Genomic DNA, 22,834 nt, shown 5'->3' with positions numbered 1-22,834 from the left:
TGAATCTAGGTTTAGGAAGTTTCATTATTTTTAGTGTTTCTATTATTTAGGAAAGTCCAGTTTGTGTCTATCTAGGAAAGTCTAGTAATCTATAAAAGGGAGTCAAGTCTTTGTTTATGATACATTGAAGAGAAAAACCCCATTAAAGTTAATCAAAGTTTAAGTTTATTCAGTTATTTATAGTTATTTTATCGTTCTTCGTTTACTTTTATCGTCTTTCTTTTAATTCCGCTGCATCTACATCATGTTGTATTCAGAGCCACCAAAGTTTTTGGATAATGATTCTGGAAAAAAATTTCCAGACTTGTTAAATCCGTATCAATCGTATTCTATTCGTCAAGATGATTATATTCAATCAGATTATACTCATCAAGGGATAACGAATCGATGTTCATGTGCATCATGTGTGTATGAGAATAAGAATTCGTACGATTATCATTGGCATCCGGGAGAAACCGTACGAGAAAACTCATCGCAACCTCCATCCTCTTATTATCCGACAAACACCGAACCACCTCCACCATTGTCTTATACAACTTCACATCCATATTACTCTTATACACCACCTCCGTCCTCGTATACACCACTACCGTACTCACCACCATATTCACCATCACCTCCATGTTCTTATACACCACCTCCGTACTCTTATTTACCATCACCTCCATCTTCTTATACACCACCACCGCCACCACAAACGACGTATGCCGAAACGGTTCAATCACTACTATCCGATTTAGCTAAGATTCAAGATATGTGTGACGACCTCAGAACATTAATACGTCAACCATATTCCTCGTCGATTTTATCTTTCAATCATGAAGAAGAAAAAGAAGAATACAAAGAAGTGGAAGAAGTTGATCATGAAGAAGTTGAAGAGGGAGATTGTGAAAAAGATGATTCCAACTACAAAGAAATAATAGAAGAAGATGATACCAATAAAGGCGTTCACTTTGAACATAACAAAATTCTTTCGAATTTGGTGGAAGAAAAAGTTATCAGTGGCTTAGTTACTTTTCGGGATTCAAGCGACAACGTAATCAAGTCCAAAATATTACCCTTAGTCAACGTATCTTTGCCCTTAGGAAATTCTTATGCTAAGGCATACTTGGGTAAATCCCAGAAAGATGCTCCAAAGTATTGGCTTAATTTTTTTGCCAGTTCCACCATGTATACTTCCAAGGGAAGTGAATATGACACCATAGAAGTTGGGCAAGGAAATTTGAGGCTAATTTATAACTACCATGAAGAAAAACGTACTCACTATATTCATAACAGAAGCTCGGTCACAACACCCTTGAATCAATCGTACAGTTTCTATTCTGGATCATCGTCTAAAGAAGGCATTCCTTTGCTCAGTGAAGACTATGATTTTTCTCTCGACGAAGAAATTCTTTACTTTGTTTGGGATCCAGGAGCCTTCACAGTTTCACAAACTCGAACTTTGGCTTCTTGCGTTTCTCCTTTTGGAAATATCTTTCAAAGTTCAGATTTATGGGTTACGTTAATGGGTAATCCATCAAATAGAGGTTATCTTCAGGAACCATCTTTTGTTATGATACAAGATCTAGAACCACTTATTGTTCCTGGTGAGAAGATAAAAACTTTTGGCCTTAATTATGATGGGTTTAGTTTTTGTGTTGCTAGTATGTGTCAATTATATCTTATAGATACAAGAAAGCCAATGACTCTGGTATTGGGGAGGATTCATGGTATTGATAAACCAAATTCTATTGAAGTGTTCAAATTGATGGGACTGATCATTCACGTCTCTAATGTGTTCGATAAGAAATTTCTTAGAAATATTCATGCGATAGGTAATTTTGCTACAATACCTTCTAGAAAAAGCAGAGCTTATGTCAAACATATAAATTTTGGAACTATGTGGGCTCGGAATGTAACTAAATTTCCACGTGATTATCGAGTTCGGGTTTATAAAATTCACGAAGATGAACGTGGGAAGGTAGTTTTTGAGTATCATATCAACGCTACATGTTTCCAGATCGATATCTTAATCGCACTTGGTTATGCTTCTACGAGTTTCTTCTACGGGTTTGAAGATAGTCGACACCTTGTTCAGTTATTTCAGGTGGTTATGAAACGAAACAAGGTGGTTTTCATATTGGAACTGAAGACGACATTCATTGTTGTTTTCCCAATAAAGAAGGTCGTATTTGTGATTTCTTTCCTGAAACTCAAAGATGACGGTCGATGTCGCAATTTGTTGGATATTTCTTCACTAGTGTTGATTTTGCGAATCTTGGCGCGTCAAAGGGTCCGGATTTTAATGGGTTCACTAGTCCATCATTATCTTCTACGGATTTCCAAGAAATTTCATGAAAAGTGGGCATTACGGATCGGTATGGCAAAACTCATCGTATGCGGGTGCATCAAATTGTTTTCTTCATCGAAAAGGTTCGGGACGAACCTTCTGGAGAAAGGGGAGCTGATGCAGGCGCATCCCAAACGGCCCCACAAGGCCACACGAACATGTCCTAGTCGACCAAAGATTAGCAGTTTAATAAGAGTCCTAATTTAAGTATGATTCATAATGAATCTAGGTTTAGGAAGTTTCATTATTTTTAGTGTTTCTATTATTTAGGAAAGTCCAGTTTGTGTCTATCTAGGAAAGTCTAGTAATCTATAAAAGGGAGTCAAGTCTTTGTTTATGATACATTGAAGAGAAAAACCCCATTAAAGTTAATCAAAGTTTAAGTTTATTCAGTTATTTATAGTTATTTTATCGTTCTTCGTTTACTTTTATCGTCTTTCTTTTAATTCCGCTGCGTCTACATCAATGACATTTTTGCTCTCATATAATATCAATATGACATTTTTACCCTTATGTGGTCTGAATGACATTCTTTCCTTTATCTTATAAAAATGGCATGTCTACACTTTTACATTAAAATGACAATTTTACCTTTTTATATTAGTGAAATCTCTTTTTTATCTATAAGATGTCAAATTTACATTTTTATCTTGTTTTATCCACAACTTGACATTCTTACTCTTAAATTAGCAAAGTGACACAAGGGTAAATAATTTTACAACATAGGGGTAAATATATAATTTTGAAAACATAAGGGTAAAAATGTAATTTTGACAGCATAAGGATGAAGATTTAATTTGGCAACATAAAAGTAGAAATATCATTTTGACTACATAAAGAGTAAATAAAAACTCTTCATTGAATATTATATTCGTAGAAGTTAGTTGTTAACCAAATAACAGAGTTCGTAATTCCACGAAATAATAAATGACTACCAAACGAAAGAACTCTTATTTCCACAGAATAAATTCCGTGGAAGACTTTCCATGAAACTCTTTTATTTCCATGAAATCGTTTCCTTGATATCAAACACAACCTAAGCTTCAAATGAGGGAAAGAGTGTGTGAGTTCCCTGCAAAGAAGTTGAAGCAAGATAAGAAAGAGAAAGTTCAATGAGAGAAAAATAACTCTTACGAAATAACAAAGATTAAATAAAACCCTAAGATAGAGAGAGCGTGAGTTACATTCAAAGATTTGAGACAATATGATTAGTGGATAGACATAAACGTGGAGAAGAATTTTGAACGGTCAGAGAGAGAGAGAGAGACACAAATGGGGAAGAGGAACATAATTGGGAACATTATTGGACTAGAGTAGAATTAACAGAGGAATGAATTATTGAGCGATTTAATCACAATGTTGCCTAAAAAGAAATAATTATGAGAACCCTACCACGGAATGAGGGAAAAGTTAATTGGTACCTTCAGATGGTGAAGATTAGATCTTGCTGAGACAAACATTTTGTTTTGTATAATACTAGGCATAGCTCGTGCCCTCCAACGCGGTAGAAGTCTTAATTATAGTGCGATGATATATATGTATATATATATATATATATATATATATATATATATAGACAATACCTACCATCTTTTCCAGCTTATCTGCGACAAAAAATAAATTTAAATGGTGAATGAACATATAAGAATCATATAATATGGAGATGCATGAATTGATTATTTATAATAAAGAACTTTATTACAAAAAAGACAACATTTATGCGCTTGATTATTCAGTTCTTGTGATTTATCTATTTTATCATAGATAAATGATTAATGTTAAAGCAACATTCCATCTTATATATGAGATTCTCACTCAGTAACACAGGTATGATTTTTTCATTTTTCTTTCAACATGAACATTATTACCTGTTTGAGTGAATGAAGAAGAAGGAGAAGAAAAGAGAAAGTATAACCAGAATTATAACAGGTCGTAGTCAAGATTAAATTTGTGCTCATATTACTGAAGTGCGAGTGAAGAAGAAGAAGAAAAAGAAGAAAAGAGAAATTATAGCCAGAATCAGAACATGTTACAATCATAGCCAAAATTTTACTGAAGTGCAGAACTCGAATCAAGTAAGAAACAATAGTTGTTCATTCTTGACTATTGCAATTTAGGTATATCTTATATGTACCCCAATATTTGTTGGCCTAGATCAACATTCGTATCATAATTTGTTTACGATTTATCTCATATAACATTTGTATAAGATTAAAAAATAACATATAATAAACAATCAAGGAAGAAATGTAATAGTCCCATAATAACATTGTATTCCCATCCCTGTATATATTACAACAATCAAAAGAGTTTCACTCTTCGATATTGGGCTAAATCGAGTTGTCAAACCGATTGTTTGCTTCTAAAGTGTTGCGAGTCCACTCTATATGTTGAATCATAAAAAATGTTGAATAATGTAGGAGGAACACTTGGGTTAATTAACAACCGAATGAATGAAGTTGATGTGCTTTAGTAGTTAAGAACGAATCAGTTTTTTATAGAGAATTAGAGTAGCCTAAAGTCCTAAATAAATTCGTTGATGAACATTAAATTTTAAGGAGGGTGAATAAAAACTTGGTGGTAGAAAGAGAGATTTCTGAGAGACGAAATCTGAATGACACAATGAACGAGGGAAAGTAACTCAAATGGACGATGAACAGTTATGGAGCATATGAAATCAGGGCTCCTATTAACTAAAGGAAATTTAGATATCTAGATAATTTGGTGTGGGTTTAATGATTGACTTGGTTCAAGAATGGGAGATGTAGGAAAAGTGTTAAAGGCGCCTCCAGAAGTGGTATTTTAGGATAGGGGGAGAGGGAAAATGTAGGAGGAAAGGAGGCGCCTTAGCAAAGGTGAAGGGCACTTTTAGCGCTAACTTTGTTTGTGCCTATATAACATCTCTTTAGTAGAACAGAAGGCCAGATACCTAATATATCATGAGGGGAGTAGCCCACGAATGTCATATTGACACCCCTTTTCATTGACTCCAGAAGCCCAATAATAATAATAATAAATAATAGTGTTATAATAATAACAACAATAATAATAACATTATTATTATTGTCATTAAGAATAAGAATAATCATAATAACAATTAAATAGTTATTATAATAATAGGAATTATTATTATTGCTATAATGAATTTGGATACTATTATTGTGCTGTTATTGTGAGAAATTTCCAAATTTAAATATAATAATAATTAAATTTGCCATAGATTTTAGCTTGTATTTATATATTAAAATGAAGGTTATTTTATCCACATTCATTTGCAGATATAACTTGTACACTTACCAAACTTTTGAAACATATTTTTTTTGTTTGTGTAGTCATTCATTCAATTGTAATGTAAGAGTGAGTGGGTTTTATTTTGCAACGACATAGGTTTTCATGGTCCTAGATCGAGTCTAAGTCAATGTAGGCGAGAAAAAGACTTATTTAAGATTTGATCTTCAAGTCGATAACATGCTTAGGTCAATTCAAGATAGCTACGGCGTCACCTCTATGAGAAAATTCCAATAAAATGAAAGTTCATACAACAAAAACCCTAAATCAATGTTTCTATTATACACATACATAGTTTTCAGGTAGGACCGCCACCGTTTGCTTTTCGAATTATTTAATAACAACTTTCATAAATTAATTTTAGAGAATCTATTTGTGGCTGTGGTTGGGGGTTCATGTGTTTTTTTTTCTTTGTCGACAAACTTCAAGTGTCTAGAAGTCATGTATCCTTCTGTTATCTCTTTTTAGGTTAAAAAATACTTGAACACATAAGAAGAAATAATACAATCTAGTGGTCTCAATTCATCTATGTAATTATTGATTGTTTGTTTCTATTAACCTAATATCATGATACATATTTCCTTCAACAAAAAAAACAAAAAAAATATCATCATGATACATATTTCAACTAAAAGGAAATATCTTTCAACAAAAAAAGAAAAACTAAAAAGAAATAGCATGATACATAGTTTGGCCACTTGTGTAGGTGCCACTGCCTCATTGGTCCCGACTCGAGTGAAGATACATATTTTATGTTTGTGCACCGTTTTGTCGGATTGTAAAAAATAAAAGTGAAAAATCATCTAATTTTGAAACTTATTAATCCTTTGAATTTAAATTGAGTGCTCAGAGCATTTTCAATGTAAAATTCAAAAAGTCCCCATTCGCCTTACATGTCAAGTTTTAATTGAGACTTTCATTTTTAAGTGGTGAAAAAGAGATCCTTAATTCTTTTGTGTCTCTAATGCAAAACTCTAAACTTGTTCTATTCACTCATATGAAATAGTTATATTCGTAAAGCTCTAATCTTGTTTTATTCATTCACCTATTTGTCGTAGTTATCTTTGTAAAAGAATGTTCAGTTATTTTAAAAATATATGAAGAATTGATTTCTTTTAGTTGAAATTCAGATATTGATGAATTGGACCACTAGAGATATCTCAAGAGGACACTATAAGTACAAATAGAGTGTCCTCTTAAGATATCTTTATATAACTACCTCCGCATCATCTTAGAGATCTAAGTTGATTGTTGCATTGGAGAGAGTTTTTAAGATTGAGTTTTGCATTGGAGATGTTCTTTATTTAACTAAGATTCCCTCTCCAAGTGACAAAAGAGAGACACTCTGAATTTTCTTTGTCTCCGGTGACAACTCTGTTTGATACACATGTCACTCTTAAATTTAATAGGAAAAAAGTAGTTCAAAAAGAAAGTTTTCTATTGATTTAAAATTTTAAAGTGGGACTAGGTGACACTTAGAAAGTTCAGAAAAGACAATCTAATTTCACTGTGGCTATTTGGAGACTCTCTATAGTAAATGCATCTACATCATCATAAAGTGTCTAACAAGTTGTCCTGTTTTTATTTTGATGAAATAACAAATTGTCTTATTAGAGAATGTTTTTTTTGACAAAAATTCTAAAAATCCTAAGTAACCCTCCAAATTTTAAAGTTTGAGGGTCTCATTGGAGATGTTCTTAATATTTCCTCCGTATCTATTATGAACAAAAAAATATGGAGAAAAATTTCTCATAAATATTGTGCAACTAATTTTTAATATTAGAAAAAATCTATTCTCTAATTGATGAAATATAATTGAACTCGTATACTAGTCACAACTTGAACTGCATCACTAAAGAGGAGTAATCTCTAAGCATATACTTTTTTTTTGTTGAAAACTCTAATGGTGCGTTTGGTTGCAGGATTCATGAATCCACGGATTCATGAGTCCTTGGAATTCATGATTCCACGGATTCATGAATCCAAATGGTTTCTTTTGGTTTGTTTGGTAACCAATAAGAATTTTAGGATTCTTGATTCTTTCATTTAAAATCCTTTGGTTTGTTTGTCTATTATATTTGGATTCTTAAAAAATAAGATTCTAATTAAAATAATATCCTTCAAATTCATGAATAATATCCCAAAAACAAAATCACATCCAAATATTGTCTAAAGGTAATTGAAATTTCATGAAACCTAATTTTTTCCGGTAACTGAAATTTCGTGAAACCTATTCTTTTTTACGAAAATTTCAAAAATAGTTATTTCTTTCTACAAAATAATTATTTTAAGAATATTATTTTTTTCAAAAATCATTATTTTTTTTAAAATATCATTATTTTTTTTCAAAAATCATTATTTTTTTTCAAAAATCATTATTTTTTTAAATTTTTTTCATTTTTTTTTTCAAATTTTTTTTTTTCAAAAATCATTATTTTTTCAAAAAATAGTTATTCCTTCCACAAAATAATTAATTTTCAAAAATCATTATTCTTCAAAAATAATGATTTTTCAAAAAAATAGTGATTTTTCATAAAAAAAAATAATGATTTTTGAAAAAAAAAAATGAAATTTTGTAGAAGGGAAATAAATTTTTGTTAATTTTAAGTTTGAAATTTAGGTTTATTAATCCAAAATCCTAGCAAATCTTATGAGGTAGGGTGGGATTTTGGTGCAATACAAATTTTGGAATTAGGAATCCTTAGGATTCAAGAGTCCTAGGATTTTTGGTAGCCAAAAAGACCAAGGATTCATGATTCCTACCAAATCCCACTTTTGATAGGAATCCTACTTAGGAATCCTGCAACCAAACACACCATAAGCATATACTAGTAAGTAGTAACTTGATCTGTATGTGTAGCGATAACTTTTGTATTATATGATTAACTTTCACATTTATGTTGAAAAATAATGTCAATCGGATTTAATACATCAATTGCTCCCCTAAACATTTACTCAGAAGGTTTCATCATGTGCAAGTAAACAAACAAGTAATATCCATTTCAACAAAAAAAAATAAGCAATAACCATAGATAAAAAGCCAAATAAGAACGCTGGCTACAATTTACACAAACTATATACATGATTGTATAGTTGTTGTGATAACAAGTTTACTCCTTTGTTTTGATCCCTTGAAAAACAATAAGGAACACAAAAACCAATGTTTAAAAGAAGGAACCAGATCCTCCCAATCCGTGCTATCAAATTACAAGTTTCGAGTAGGTCAAACTTCATGAACCCTGAAAACCACAGAACTTCATGAACACTGAAAACCATAGGTCACTTCCTATTGAAATCTTGTCAAGACCTCAAGGGTTTCCAGCCCCTAGGACAGGGAATATAGTAATCTTTTACTTCATGAACACTGAAAACCATAGATCACTTCCTATTGATATCTTCTCAAGACCTCAAGGGTTTCCAGCCCCTAGGACACCGACAGGGAATATAGTAATCTTTTTGTTAGAAAAAAATTGTAGAATCTGTATAATCACTAAGGATAATAGGATTTTAATATTTTTTTTTGCGTTATTTCCCAAATGGGCCAACTTTGTGACCAGCTTCCTGCCTGGCCCTCTAGATTAGTAAAAATACTCATATGACCCCCTTTTTCCATTATCTTTAACTTTTCGTTACTATCTCTCCTCCATCTCATTTTCTCTCTCTGCCACATCATTTGACCACGCCACATCATCAGCTTCTCCGGCAGGGGTCGCCGACCGGCCAAATTTCCGGCCGACGACCTTCAAATTTTTATTTTTTTTATTCTCTCTCTTCTCTCTCTCTCTAAAAACTATTTTTTTTTAAACTCTCTCCCTCTACAGATCTAGAGAGAGAGAGTTAAAAAACAAAAAAAAATTAGTTTTTAGAGAGAGAGAGAAGAGAGAGAACAAAAAAAAAAAATTGAAGGTCGCCGGCCGGCGATCCTGCCGGAGAAGATGATGATGTGGCGTGGTCAAATGATGTGGCAGAGAGAGAAAATGAGATGGAGGAGAGAGAGCAACGGAAAGTTAAAGATAACGGAAAAGGGGGCCATATGGGTATTTTTGCTAATTTAGGGGGCCAGGCAGGAAGCTGGTCACAACGTTGAGGGCTATTTGAGAAATAGCCCTTTTTTTTTGTTGAAAGAGTATTGTAACTTTTTTTTTTTCTCTGTTGCAATGATTTTACCTTCATAATAGTGAAAAAAGGTTTATGGCTGTGATAATCAAGATCAAGAATTATTCTAGGTTAAGGCAGCATTAGATTGTGAATGAGAGAGAAAAGAAAGCCTTCCTTCAAATGTTTAGATATTAGCCAATAGTTTGGTGTATACCTTTTCAAAGAGGCTAAGGGACCGTATTTCCTTTTAAAACTATTAATCTTGACTCTGAGTCAGAGGTGAGTCCTGAGATTGGTGTATACCTTCAAAATACAACATATTATAGAGATACAAGTACATCATATGTCATTGAAATGTGGTAAACACATCCAAATACCAATAATTGTCTTAAAGACAATCTGGAGAAACCATTACTAATTGTAAAATAATCAGTCTTTAGTTTAGAATGATGCACAACTACTAGTCTTTTGAGTTCAAAATTGTTTGTTACTTATTATTAGTTTTTTTTTTCCAGCACATCCCTTAGTTATTAATTGGTAATTGAGTTTATCTCTCAATCATCGGCAATTGCGCTTATCCTATGGTCCTACTTATTTCTGTAAAAGACGCGGTTTGGCACACAAAAATAGAATGTCGCTCAAGTGTCGAATAATTGATATTAATTATTACTTAGTGTGTTTAACCTTATTCTCTCGTCACTTGGTAGTTGAGTATACTCCTCTGTAATTAGTAATTGAGTTTATTGTTTAAATTACTATTTTTGTCAAAAAAAAACTAAGATCATGATTGACACACCATAATAAAACGCGAGTGTTAATCATACAATTCCAAAATCATGTTTGGCACATAAATTTACATTAGTAATCACATTTTTAGTAGAATAAGATCTTCCTCTTGGGAAGAAAACCTTAAAACTTGGAGTGGATGCGTTTGCTGTTGCATTTCACTTGGAAACACGAATTAAATAATCTCTAGACAAAATCACTCTCCATCAGTTCTATTTATGACCAAACTAAACAATAAAGTATTGTATTACATTATAGGAATTAGTTTACGTAATCGTTATCATTTATACTCACATTGTTTTTCTGCTTTCTGCATGCCAACTTGTTCCATTGATTATGAAAAAATAATTCTGTAAACATAAGAAGTCCACTCACTTACCAATTAGTTTTAGAACGGTCTTCGGTCTCGGTGTAGTGGACACCCACTTCGCAATCGAGAAGCCCCATCTAATAGAATTTGAAGGAATCCATTAATGGAAGCTTTGCTATTATTTCATTTCTTAACTTAAAATGAAGAGAACTCAGCTATTTATAGAGTCATAGCTGAGTTGTTACAGAAACAGAAAAGAGTTGTTACAAGTTAGTTACAAAACAAATTAGTTTAAGGTTGTTGTGAAGTTTGTTGAGAATTGGTTGATATTTGAAATTCAGTTATGACTAAGCTTTAGACTGTGTTTGTTTTCCCAATACCCTCCCTTAAGCTGAAGGGAGAAGACCGAACTGAAAGCTTAGCTCGAAGAATACTAAATCGAACAGAAGAGAGTCCCTTAGTAAACACATCAGCAACCTGATCTTGTGTGCACACATAGAGAATCTGAAGAAGCTTAGAAGTAACCAACTCTCGAACATAATGATAATCTATCTCAACGTGCTTTGTTCGAGCATGAAAAACAGGATTTGAGGCCAGTGAGATAGCTGAAATATTATCACACAAAATAGATGGAACATCATGAAGAAAGATCCGAAGATCCTTAAGAAGATAAGTAAGCCAAGTAATCTCAGCAGCCGTATGTGCCAAGGATCTATACTCAGATTCAGTAGAGGATCGAGCCACTGTAGATTGCTTCTTGGCACTCCATGAAATTGGATTGGAACCCAAATAAATTACATAACCTCCTGTGGATCTTCTATCATTGTAATCACCAGCCCAATCAGCATCACTGTATGAACTAAGTGAAATTGGACCTTTAGTAAATTGAATTCCATGAGTTATTGTTCCTTTTAAGTACCTAAGAATCCTCTTAGCTGCAGTTAGATGAGGAACCCTTGGGCTATGCATAAATTGGCATACTTGATTTACTGAGAAGGCTATATCAGGCCTTGTCCAAGTAAGGTATTGGAGTGCACCAACCATGGATCGAAAAATTGTGGGGTCTTCAAGTAGAGGACCAGAGAAATGATCAAGTTTCTCTGAGGTGGAGATAGGAGTATTACATGGTTTTGCTCCTTGCATATCAGTCTTTTGAAGAAGATCCAAAATATACTTGGATTGAGATAAGAAGATACCATGCTTATCTCTGAAAACTTCCAACCCCAAGAAATAGTGTAAAGAACCAAGGTCTTTCATGGCAAAGGAACTCTTAAGTTGATTAATAATATCTTGATTAAGAGATAAGGAACTACCAGTAATTAGAATGTCATCCACATAAACAAGAAGATAGACAATGTCAGCCTTGGTTTTAAGAACAAATAGACTTGAATCAGACTTGGCTGTTTGAAAACCCAGACCTAATAGAGCTTGAACTAATTCCTCATACCAGGCTCTTGGAGCTTGTTTCAAGCCATACAAGGATTTTTGTAATTTGCAAATATGAGTAGGTTTGTCAGGGTCAATAAACCCTTGTGGTTGCTCCATGAAGACCTCTTCCTTAAGAGTCCCATGAAGGAAAGCATTGGTGACATCTAGCTGAGTGATGTCCCAATCAAAGTGAAGTGCAAGAGATAAGATAACTCTTATTGTGGATGGTTTAGCTACAGGGCTAAAAGTATCATTATAGTCAATCCCAGATTGTTGATGAAAGCCCTTAGCTACCAGCCTTGCCTTATACCTCTCAATTGTACCATCTGCCCTTTCTTTGATCTTATAAACCCATTTGCACCCCACAAGATTTTCATTACCAGTATAAGGCACCAATGTCCAAGTCTTTGTCTGTAGCAAAGCATTAAATTCAGTTGTCATAGCCTCTCTCCACTTCTCTTGTTTGGCAGCTTGAGTATAGCAAGTGGGAGTTAAGTCAGAGCATTTAGAGATTAAAGCCTTTGGGAGAGGGTGTTTAGTAGCAGTAAATAGATTGATTTTGGGTTTAAAAATTCCCTGCTTTGCCCTTGTTTGCATTGGATGAGTATTATGTGGAATGGAAGGGTCAGGCTGAGAAGAAGAAGAAGACACAGTAGATGAGTGATCAGGAAGAATAGAGGCAGATTGGTCAGAAGTGGTAGGACCAGCAACCGTGTGCATAGGAGATAATGGCAAAGAGTGATCAGGTGCAACTGGAATAGGTGTAGGGGGAGTATCAGCTATAGAAGCAGATGGAGTAGGTGGAGTAGTATCAGCTGTAGAAGTAGTTGGAGTAGAAGGAGTAGTATTTGATTCAAAATTGGCTGAAAATAATGGATTAGAGATAGGAGAGACAACTTTATCTGAGCCAGCCTTGAGTGTTGAGAAAGGAAAGCATTGTTCGTTGAAAGTTACATGTCTAGAAGTATAGACCCTTCCTGTTGCTGGGTCAAGACATCTAAACCCCATATGATTGAGACTGTACCCTATGAAGACACATGGGATGCTCCTTGGTTCAAGCTTATTATGAGCATAAGGCTTTAACCAAGGAAAGCAGAGACACCCATAAGCCTTAAGATAGCTATAGTTGGGTGGACTACCATATAGTTTTTGATAGGGTGAAACATTATTCAAAGTTTCAGTTGGCATTCTATTGATAAGGAATACAGAGGTCTGAAACACTTCAACCCAATATGATGTAGGAACATGAGAATGAAAGAGAAGAGACCTACTTGTTTCCAAAATATGTCTGTGTTTTCTTTCAACAGTGCCATTTTGTTCTGGTGTGTGAGGACATGAAAATTGATGTGTAATACCTTGAGAAATTAGAAATTCTTCAAGAGCATTACTAGTGAATTCCCCTCCTGAATCAGTTCTAATGAATCTGATTTTAGATTGTAATGCAGTTTCTATTCTTTTACTGAAAGCAACAAATGAAAGAAAGAAATCTGATTTATTAGAAAGAGGTAATATCCAACAATACTTAGTAAAATCATCAACAACAGTAGCAAAGTATTTATAACCACTGATTGAAGTAGCTGGTGAAGGACCCCAGAGATCAATGTAAAGTAAATGCAGGGCAGCAGTGGTCTTGCAAGAAGAAGATTGAAAGGGCAGCTTCTTAGCCTTAGCTAATTGACATTCACTACAGAAGAAGGTGAAGTCTTTATTGTTGAGAGGAAGATTATTGGTGTTGATGATACTGTGAAGTGTTGAAAGAGAAGGGTGTCCAAGTCTTTGATGCCAAAGTGATGGAGAAATAGACTGAGAGACAAAAGCAACAGGATGTGTAGAGGCAGCTTTGTGAGTATTTAAAGAGGCAGCTTTATGAAGTGACAAGGGATAGGTTCCATCTTTAGGTTGCTCTTGGAAAAGAGTCCTCCCTGATTTCTTGTCCTTCACAGTGAGCTCAGTATCAGTAAAAGTAAGAGCACATTGATTATCTTTAGCAAATTGAAAAACAGATAAAAGATTTTCAGAAATATCAGGCACATGATATATGTTATTGAACTTGAAGAGATGATCATGTGATTTAAAACAAGAAGAACCTATGTTAGAGATAGACAAACCTTGTCCATTACCAATGTGAACTCTGTCATGTCCTTGATATTGGTTTGCAGATTGAATGTTAGAAAGATCAGCAGTCATATGTGTAGACGCACCTGTGTCAGCATACCAGTAGCTAGGAGAATTATTAGAAGGAGCAGCATATTTAGCATGCAGTTTAGCAGGTGGTGTTTTCCCAATATAGCTGAGATTCAATCGATTAAAGCAATCAATAGCAAGATGCCCAACTTTCTGACATATTTGACAAATAGGTCTGTCTGAAGAGGATGAATCTTGAGAACTTTGTGAATGATTTCCAGAGGAATAATGAGGTTTACCTCTACCTCTGCCCCTATTATATTGATTTCGTCCTCTGTTAGAGGATTGAGACTGGTAATTGATCGAACTCTGAGCATTATAGACTTGTGGAGAAGAAGAAGAACCTTGAGCCATATAGGCTTGATTTGGCGTCTCAATAAGAAGAGGATTTTGAACAACTTGTGACTCATGAATTGAAACTTCATGACTTAATAGAAGACTATGAAGTTCATCAACAGTAACAGGAGGAGTTCGAATAGAGACAGATGTTTTGAATGATTCATACTCTGATGTTAATCCCTTTAAAGTTAATACAACAAGATGTTTATCAGGAAATGGAGCACCTGCAGCAGCAAGTTGATCAGCAATTTCCTTGATTTGTTGAAGATAAACACTCATAGATGAAGAACCTTTCTTGAGTTGTTGAAGTCGAGACTGTAATTGTAAGACATGAGAAGTAGAAAGCCATGAAAACTTATGTTCAAGAGATAACCAGAGTTCTCTAGAAGATGAAACTCCAACAACATAGGGAAGAAGATTCTCAGAAAGTGATGAGTTTAACCAAATTAAAAGAGTTTGATCTCGTTCAATCCATTCAAAATAAGCAGGATTTGGAATTTCCATTCCATTATTATCAAAGATGATCTTTTCTGGACAAGATGAAGATCCATCTACAAGGTTTAAAACACCATACCTTCGTAATACTGGTAGAAAAAGAGATTTCCAAGTGATATAGTTATCAGAAGTTAATCTAATTGGAACAAGATTGACGATTTGATGAGGCGCTGGAAGCGAAATAAAACTAGAAGATGAAGAAGACGAAGAAGAATTTGACATTGTTCGTGTTTTTAGCAGACAAATTGAGAAGAAGAAGAGATAGAAATCTTACTGAAAAAGGAAGATCGAATAACCAGAAGCTTAAGAGCTTTGGCTCATGATACCATAATAGAATTTGAAGGAATCCATTAATGGAAGCTTTGCTATTATTTCATTTCTTAACTTAAAATGAAGAGAACTCAGCTATTTATAGAGTCATAGCTGAGTTGTTACAGAAACAGAAAAGAGTTGTTACAAGTTAGTTACAAAACAAATTAGTTTAAGGTTGTTGTGAAGTTTGTTGAGAATTGGTTGATATTTGAAATTCAGTTATGACTAAGCTTTAGACTGTGTTTGTTTTCCCAATACCATCTTCCATCTCCATGAAAGTGAAAATCAGACTTCAAGATGTCATAAATCAATTTGTCATTGTGCTTATCCAATTTATGAATCTAGATATATCTATTATATCTTCTTTTATGTACCAATGCCGTGTAGTGATCTTGTTTTCTATATAAAGAAAAAAGCAATGATTTTATAAAGATAAAGTAAAAAAGAAAGTGCTACTAGTATTATTTATGGTTTATGAGAATTAGTAAACCCTAAAGTAGGTAACAAGGACTTAAGGAGCCACGATTGACAACTACCACTCTCAAGGAGGCTTCATATTTTGACCCTCTCTCTCTCTAAAAATAGTTATTTTGCGACTGACTAGCAGTTCTTTGTCAACCTCTATATGCACTCTTCTAATTCATTTTCTCAATTTCATCTCTCTTCTCTCAACCTTGTTCTTATTGTTTTTGATCTTTCTAGATCAAAATTGATACTACTAAATTGGTTTCTCTTCTATCAATTTCACTCCCCTCTTTCTCTCACTTGATTAAATACAGATGAAGCCAAGTCTTTCAAGAAAACAACGAGAGGTACTTTGTTATTCGATCTAGGTTTTCTTTTTCTTTTAATTTGGATTATTATTATTGTTAGTATCGATTTTGTCCTCTTTGATACTACTGGACTAAAATTTGCAGAGGAATTGGGTTGAAATCTATTGTTTCGGTTGCTCATGCCTACAGCTTATCTGGCCAAAGATTGTTCTAAGGAAATTGCTCAATATCAACCCTATTGAATCTGATTTTAGTGCTGATACTGATGATGGTGAAACCGATTATGACACCGATACTGAAGGTACTTCCAAAAAAAAAAAATTTGAAAACCCCAATTTTCCTTTGGTTTGTTTGTTTTTTTAGAAGATTCAATTCTATAATTTGAAATCAGAAGATTCAGTTTGATATTTCTCTTTAAATTTATATTTTCAGATCCATAATTCATAATGCCGATTTGCACGGCCCCTTTAACGCTTTGTATCATATTCAGTAGGCGAACACATTATCTAATTGTTTTGGTGTTCTTTTTCGTTCTTTTGTTTTATTAATAGATGTTGGCGCCTGGGGACAAGAATCAAGGTTTGGGAACAAGGACCTTGAAGATCATATTGAATCTAAAGGTAATGTCTGTAACTGTGAGATGTTTTATTCTCCAATGCACTCACATTTTTCTTATCCATTTTAATGGATTTTGGTTTGTGAACATGGTAATCGTAATTATGGGTTTCCAATTTGATCACAAGACTTTCACTTAAGCCTTAAATTGCATAAGCAATTAAGTGAGCTACTGCATTTAAGAGTCAGAAATATAACGATTTCTTGCTATTATTATGGCTTTGAGGTTGGTTTTCTCTGCTTTTTAATGCATAAGACACTGCTCGATTAAGTTGATTGTAAAAGAATCCTTTTCTCGGGAAGACTAAATTTGATTTTTGCTGGGATTTCTTTCTATTTTTCAAGTGTAAGTGGAACCCATACAATCTTAACAATGCGTCACTTTTGCTGTTTGTTATGCTGGAATTTATCAGAGGTCTGAAGTAGTTGTTGTTTTCTATTTTATCTTAAAATGGGTTTTTCTTCCTAATACATCTATATCATTGAATTCTGTGCAATCTCATCCTGACATCCCATTGTTGAGTTTCCTCTATGCTACATCGTCTTAATGATTAAATGACTTTCTTGTAGGGACTTCATCTGAGAGTCGTCCTAGGAGGAGAAGACGGAACTCAGAGACCACCCGCGCACAATATATAAACAACAAAGATCTCAGGCATGCTCCTTCTTTGGTTCTACAATCATTTATGAAACTACTAACTACGTAGTCATGTTGGAATGCTTACTGGATGTAAAAACGTCAACTACCAAACCAGTATAGAAAACATTTGTAGGCAATCTATGTTTTATCAGTAGCCTTCACTAATCTGTCGTGTTTGTGTTCCTAGGATTTGTGTTGGAACGTGGAATGTTGGAGGAAAACTGCCAACTGATGACCTAGAAATCAAGGAGTGGCTGGATGTAGATGATCCTGCTGATGTATACGTGCTTGGGTAATTTCTAATCCCTGAGCACTTATAGAATTTGGTTCGACTTAAAACAGGGTTTAGTTTTGATATTGAAAGTGTCCGTTCCTAATTTCTTACAGATAAGCAACCCATTTATTATAAGAACCTGTGAATTTGTATCTGACGAAGTTCTAAGGATTTTTTTTCTGAAAATTCTTGCAGCCTTCAAGAAATTGTTCCATTAAATGCTGGTAACATCTTTGGTGCAGAGGATAATCGACCAGTTCAGAAATGGGAATCTGTAATTCGTGATACACTAAATACATTTAGGCCTGAGAAGGCGAAGCTTAAATGCTATAGTGATCCTCCTTCTCCATCAAAGTTCAGGCCTTTGGATGATATCCCAGACATTGAAGATGAAGAAATGTTTGAAACAGATAGTGAGGAGGAGGAAGAAGTTCATCCATTGGATGATGACTCTAGCAGTTTGTTTGAACTCAAGGATGTACCCAGTCCCAATGGAAACGAGTATGTAGGTAACTGGGTTTCAAATTCAACTGAAAATGGTAATCCAGTTACATCAACCGGACATTATTTAGGGAGACAGTTTTCTTTCCCGAAAATATTAGACAGGTTAAATTATCTCCGGTTAGAAGGTTGTCCAGAGGACTCGGAAGCATTGGTTCCCCATCAAAAGGGGAGATTAATGAAATCACTTAGTGGGACAGAAAGGATGGGTTTGAGCTGGCCGGAGCCACCGTTAGACTTACTACCTCAGCGTGTTTTAGACAGACCAAATTCCTTCAAAACATTTAAGTCCTTTAAAACATACAGCTCTTTTAAATCACATAATGCGGATAACACAAGGTCATCAGAGATAGCATTGCTTACAGAGCTTGATCTCGAATCTATTATACGTCGGAGAAGAAGATCTCCTTATGTAAGGATAGTTAGCAAACAAATGGTTGGGGTTTTCCTTTCTATATGGGTCCGAAGAACATTGCGGAGGCACATTCAGAATGTAAAGGTTTCTACAGTTGGTGTTGGCGTCATGGGTTATATTGGTAACAAGGTGAGTTTCATTTCCTGTTGTAATTAATACTTTCTTTTTCCTCGTTATAACACTATCCGGCATTTGGTAAACTTCCAAATATTTAGTAAAGGGTCTCTTTACTGAATAAAAGAGGCATTATCAGAATTGGTTATATTGGTAAAAAGTTAGTTTCATTTCCCGTTGTAATCAATACTTTCTTTTTCCTCGTTATAACACTATCACACATTTGGTAAGCTTTAAATATTTAGTTAAGGGTCTATTTAGTGAATAAAATAGGCATAGATAGAATTTGAGCTAATTGGTTGATTTAACATTTAACAGATAGGGCCTAAAGTAGTCATGCCAGTTACTTTTGTTGTCTGTTTCATATTGTTTTCTATTCCCAGGAGTATTTTGATGGCTTTTATTTCTTGCAGGGATCAGTAGCTGTCAGCATGTCTATTTATCAGACACTGTTTTGTTTCATCTGTTCTCACCTAACTTCAGGTGAAAAGGAAGCGGATGAAACTCGTAGAAATGCAGATGTAAAAGAAATACATAGGAGAACCCAGTTTTATCCGGCATCAGAAATTGGCTTCCCCAAGAGCATCTATGATCATGAGTAAGCAAATAAGAACTCCACCAGATGTCCTTGTATTAATACTTTAAGTTTCAGAAACTCCACTCTAATTTCAATTACTGCATTTTCAGGAGAATAATCTGGCTTGGAGATCTTAATTATCGTATCAATTTATCATATGAGAAAACAAGAGAACTGATATCCAAAAAAGATTGGTCTACGTTGCTCGAGAAAGACCAGGTATTTTTATTTTATACTTATTTCAAGGACAGGTTGCATGGTACTTCGTGAAAAGCTTTTTTAACTTCTAATCATGGAACTTGTAATAAAGCATGTAAAATAATGTATCGTAGTACAACAGTGGTTCAAGATCAGTGCTTTCTATGAATTCTAACACAAATTATTGAATCACGAATCATTTCCCCCCCTTTCAGTTTTATTTATTCGAATCAAACGGTTATTATATACATGGGGTCATGTATAGTATGGGATATGGTTCAAACAATGGGAACCTAAACTGGACTTTGATCCGTGGTCTAAGCGAACATGTTTTATGCTCTAGGAGTCTAGCAACGTGCACACACGCCCTTGTGAGTACTTAGCAATAAACAACGGTGGAGATGGCAGGCTAATGTGAAGGCAGAGAAGCACATTTTAGATGTCTTTTCTGCACCTTATTCATATTTCTAATAATTCTAAATATGTTAAAACTTGAACTGATTACTTAAATGAGGTTTCTCCGCTTTGTTCTTGCAGCTTGTTCGACAACTGAGAAAAGGTCGGGTATTTGATGGATGGACAGAAGGTGCTTTGAATTTTGCTCCAACATACAAGTATGAGGTCCACTCAGAAAACTATGTGGGAGAGGATCCCAAAGCCGGGAGGCGAACTCCTGCATGGTATACAACTATTAACTAAGTTGATGGCTCTTATTTCATCTTGTTTTCTATTAGTTCAATTTTGTGTTCTAAGTGTTTATTTCATGGTATATCTATATACCTGTCTGCTCTAATTTAGTAGTCGTTTGATCACTTTCACGAGAAGCTCTTTATTTAATATATGTACAATGATGATGGAACGTAGAAACTAAGTTCAATTTGCAGGGGCTGGTTAGTACTTAGTATGTTAAAATTATTAATCAGTTTATATTTTGATTTCCTACAATTACTACGATGATCAATTTCATGTTTACATGTGGTAAACTGTTATACGATTTCATGCTTTTTCTAGAATTATTTCTAACATTAGCTCAAAATTCAGGTGCGACCGGATTCTTTCAAGTGGAAGGGGAATGAAACTGTTGAAGTACAAGAGGATTGAGCAGACACTCTCTGATCACCGTCCCGTGATGGCCAGTTTCATGGCTGAGGTAGAGGTATTCAGTCAGAAGAAGCTACAAAGGGCTCTTACTTTTACCCTTGCCGAGCTAGAAGATAGGGGCGTTCTATCAGATCCTGAATAGAAACCGACTGAGGTATGTATATTGGTCTGGGGTTTAGGGTTTTAATTTGCGTTCCTCGGAACCTTTTAGACACCCGCCTCGTCCAATTGTCTCGTCCGTTGATGCAGGAAAAACAGTGAAATAGTTATCTTCGCAGTAGTTGGAGGGTTCCGATTCATGCAGTTTTTTTCTTGTTCCTAGAATTTGCAAAATCTTGTTTTGTTTTAAATTCATTTACTTGATTTGATTATGATGTAAATGTCACTTTGTAAATTTGTATCTTAGTCAAATTACCATCAAAGATAGAAACTGAAAGAGAGAGAGAGAATGTAAATCAGAGACCAGTTTGTATTTTATACTCATTTTGTTTGCATTCTCTTTCTAAGTATATACTGCAGTAAATGAAAGATGATAACACAGGATGTTGGTGTAAGATAAGTGTAAGATTAGATCCATTGAAGAGAGAAAACAAACACCTCTATTAATATCATAATAACATAAAGGCCCAAATAAACAGCAAAAGCTAATATACTAAAACCCTAATAATATAAAGTAGAAGATCACTGGCACCCTATTATTATTGTTCTTTTACTAATGTCTTCAGTTTTCTATGCAACCACAATGGATGGACTTAAACCCAAAACAGGTGCCTGAGCAGGAGATTGCACCGGGGGGAGCGTGGCGGTTTTTGGTGAGAGAGGAGCTGCAACTGGTGAGGACGAAGTATCACAATAACCACGTAAAATGTCACCCTCTTCGGAAGAGAAACCAAGGGAAGTAAGCATAGTAGGCCAGCATTCGCGTGTTATAATACGTATAGCTCTACAACAAGGAAGTCCGAGATAAGCTTCTCCATCAACCAAGAAAAGTATAATTTCATTTGTGCACGAGCGTAACTCGAGAAGTGCACTCCAACATTCTCCCATCCCACCATTGCCTTCCCCGTTGAGACGGGTTGCTAGGTTGTCCCCTGGTTCGTTAACGTTAACGGGTGTAGTCAAAACCCTCGCTATCACGAGTAGTTTTGAGGAACTTAGCATGAGAGCTGAAGCTAGAAAGAGTACAAGAACTGACTGGTTGAATGCCATGATCACTAATTATGGTTGTGGTGACGAGCTTGAGATGGGGATAGGAGAGGTGTGTGAGGAGTTTGCTTGGTGGGTTCCATTTATATACACATGCACAGAAAGAGAGAGAGAGAGAGAGAGAGATTCAAGTAGTATTAAATGTGATGATCATGGGAGGTTTGATTTGTGTAATTAACAGAGGAATATGAACGTATGGGAAGACGAATGGGGGGTTGAAATCATTGCTAACTGTTATGTTTAATCAGATGGGGTTGGATCGGGTTTTCGGGTTGTAAGAGGTAATCTCAACCGTCGGACTAATATCTTCACACTCTGACCACATCTCTGTATTAGATTAGGGGAAGTTAAATGGACGCCCCCACTATTGCTTGAGGCACCTCCTTACAAGCCATTTTTGTACCGATGTGTTTAAAGGCCAACCATTTTACAAATGAGACACATGGAGAAAGGGGCACAAGCAAAAAAAAATATTATGTTTTACAAAAGCACATATTTAGGGGCGGAACCGGAATTCTATGTTAGACTAGGCTAGCCTACACACTATAAAATGAACTTCTACTGTCGTATGGACTTGCAAAATATAGTGGGTGACAATTTTAAGTTAATGTTTGTGTCACAATTCTCACACTTATCCAAATTTTCTGAAAAAATAAGGTACCAGAAGAGCTTTTGGTTTAAATTACAACTCAATAAAAATACATTATCAAAAGTGTAAAAGAATGTCTTAGAGTGTAACCGAACAAATTAAAAACTATACTCTTTAACAATTCTGCATCACCTGAAAGAAATAAACTGGAAAAGGTACTAACGGTGGGTTTTGAACTAGTGTGACCACACCAAACAAC

The 22,834-nt window shown here is 34.7% G+C and overlaps 2 protein-coding genes across 7 annotated transcripts; one reads left to right on the top strand and one right to left on the bottom strand.

The window, feature by feature from the left end:
* Positions 1-16,065: 16,065 nt before the first annotated feature.
* On the top strand, positions 16,066-22,264 carry LOC147566999 (DNAse I-like superfamily protein). Of its 6 annotated transcripts, none has more exons than XM_086653599.1 (11): positions 16,067-16,384; positions 16,535-16,646; positions 16,897-16,965; positions 17,531-17,615; positions 17,788-17,892; positions 18,070-18,919; positions 19,318-19,502; positions 19,592-19,700; positions 20,217-20,359; positions 20,721-20,934; positions 21,548-22,264. In XM_086653599.1, exons 1-10 carry the CDS (start codon positions 16,352-16,354, stop codon positions 20,920-20,922), a joined length of 1,893 nt encoding a protein of 630 aa, XP_086509725.1. In that variant the 5' UTR covers positions 16,067-16,351; the 3' UTR covers positions 20,923-20,934; positions 21,548-22,264. The 6 variants fall into 6 exon arrangements, with proteins under 6 accessions (XP_086509723.1, XP_086509725.1, XP_086509722.1 ...); XM_086653596.1 differs by having other exon boundaries at positions 16,490-16,646; XM_086653598.1 differs by lacking the exon at positions 21,548-22,264 and adding an exon at positions 21,030-21,274.
* Positions 21,510-21,989, bottom strand: LOC147567000 (egg cell-secreted protein 1.2-like). The gene has a single exon (XM_086653600.1). The coding sequence runs from the start codon at positions 21,987-21,989 to the stop codon at positions 21,510-21,512; it is 480 nt and encodes a 159-aa protein (XP_086509726.1).
* Positions 22,265-22,834: the final 570 nt, after the last annotated feature.

The sequence above is a fragment of the Eschscholzia californica genome, unplaced genomic scaffold, assembly GCF_041429995.1.
Source record: "Eschscholzia californica isolate CP2 unplaced genomic scaffold, dmEscCali1.0.p SCAF_1, whole genome shotgun sequence".
Taxonomy (NCBI): Eukaryota; Viridiplantae; Streptophyta; class Magnoliopsida; order Ranunculales; family Papaveraceae; genus Eschscholzia; species Eschscholzia californica.
This window is presented reverse-complemented; position numbering and strand designations above follow the sequence as displayed.

What these genes read in the sequence shown, in the direction of transcription:
- LOC147566999 (XM_086653596.1), top strand. Translation starts at nt 16,352, where the DNA reads ATGAAGCCAAGTCTTTCAAGAAAACAACGAGAG. An exon ending in TTTCAAGAAAACAACGAGAG is followed by an intron (nt 16,385 to 16,489) that starts GTACTTTGTTAT and finishes TAAAATTTGCAG; the next exon opens with AGGAATTGGGTTGAAATCTA. An exon ending in CGTTGCTCGAGAAAGACCAG is followed by an intron (nt 19,701 to 20,216) that starts GTATTTTTATTT and finishes TTGTTCTTGCAG; the next exon opens with CTTGTTCGACAACTGAGAAA.
- LOC147567000 (XM_086653600.1), bottom strand. Translation starts at nt 21,989, where the DNA reads ATGGCATTCAACCAGTCAGTTCTTGTACTCTTTCTAGCTTCAGCTCTC.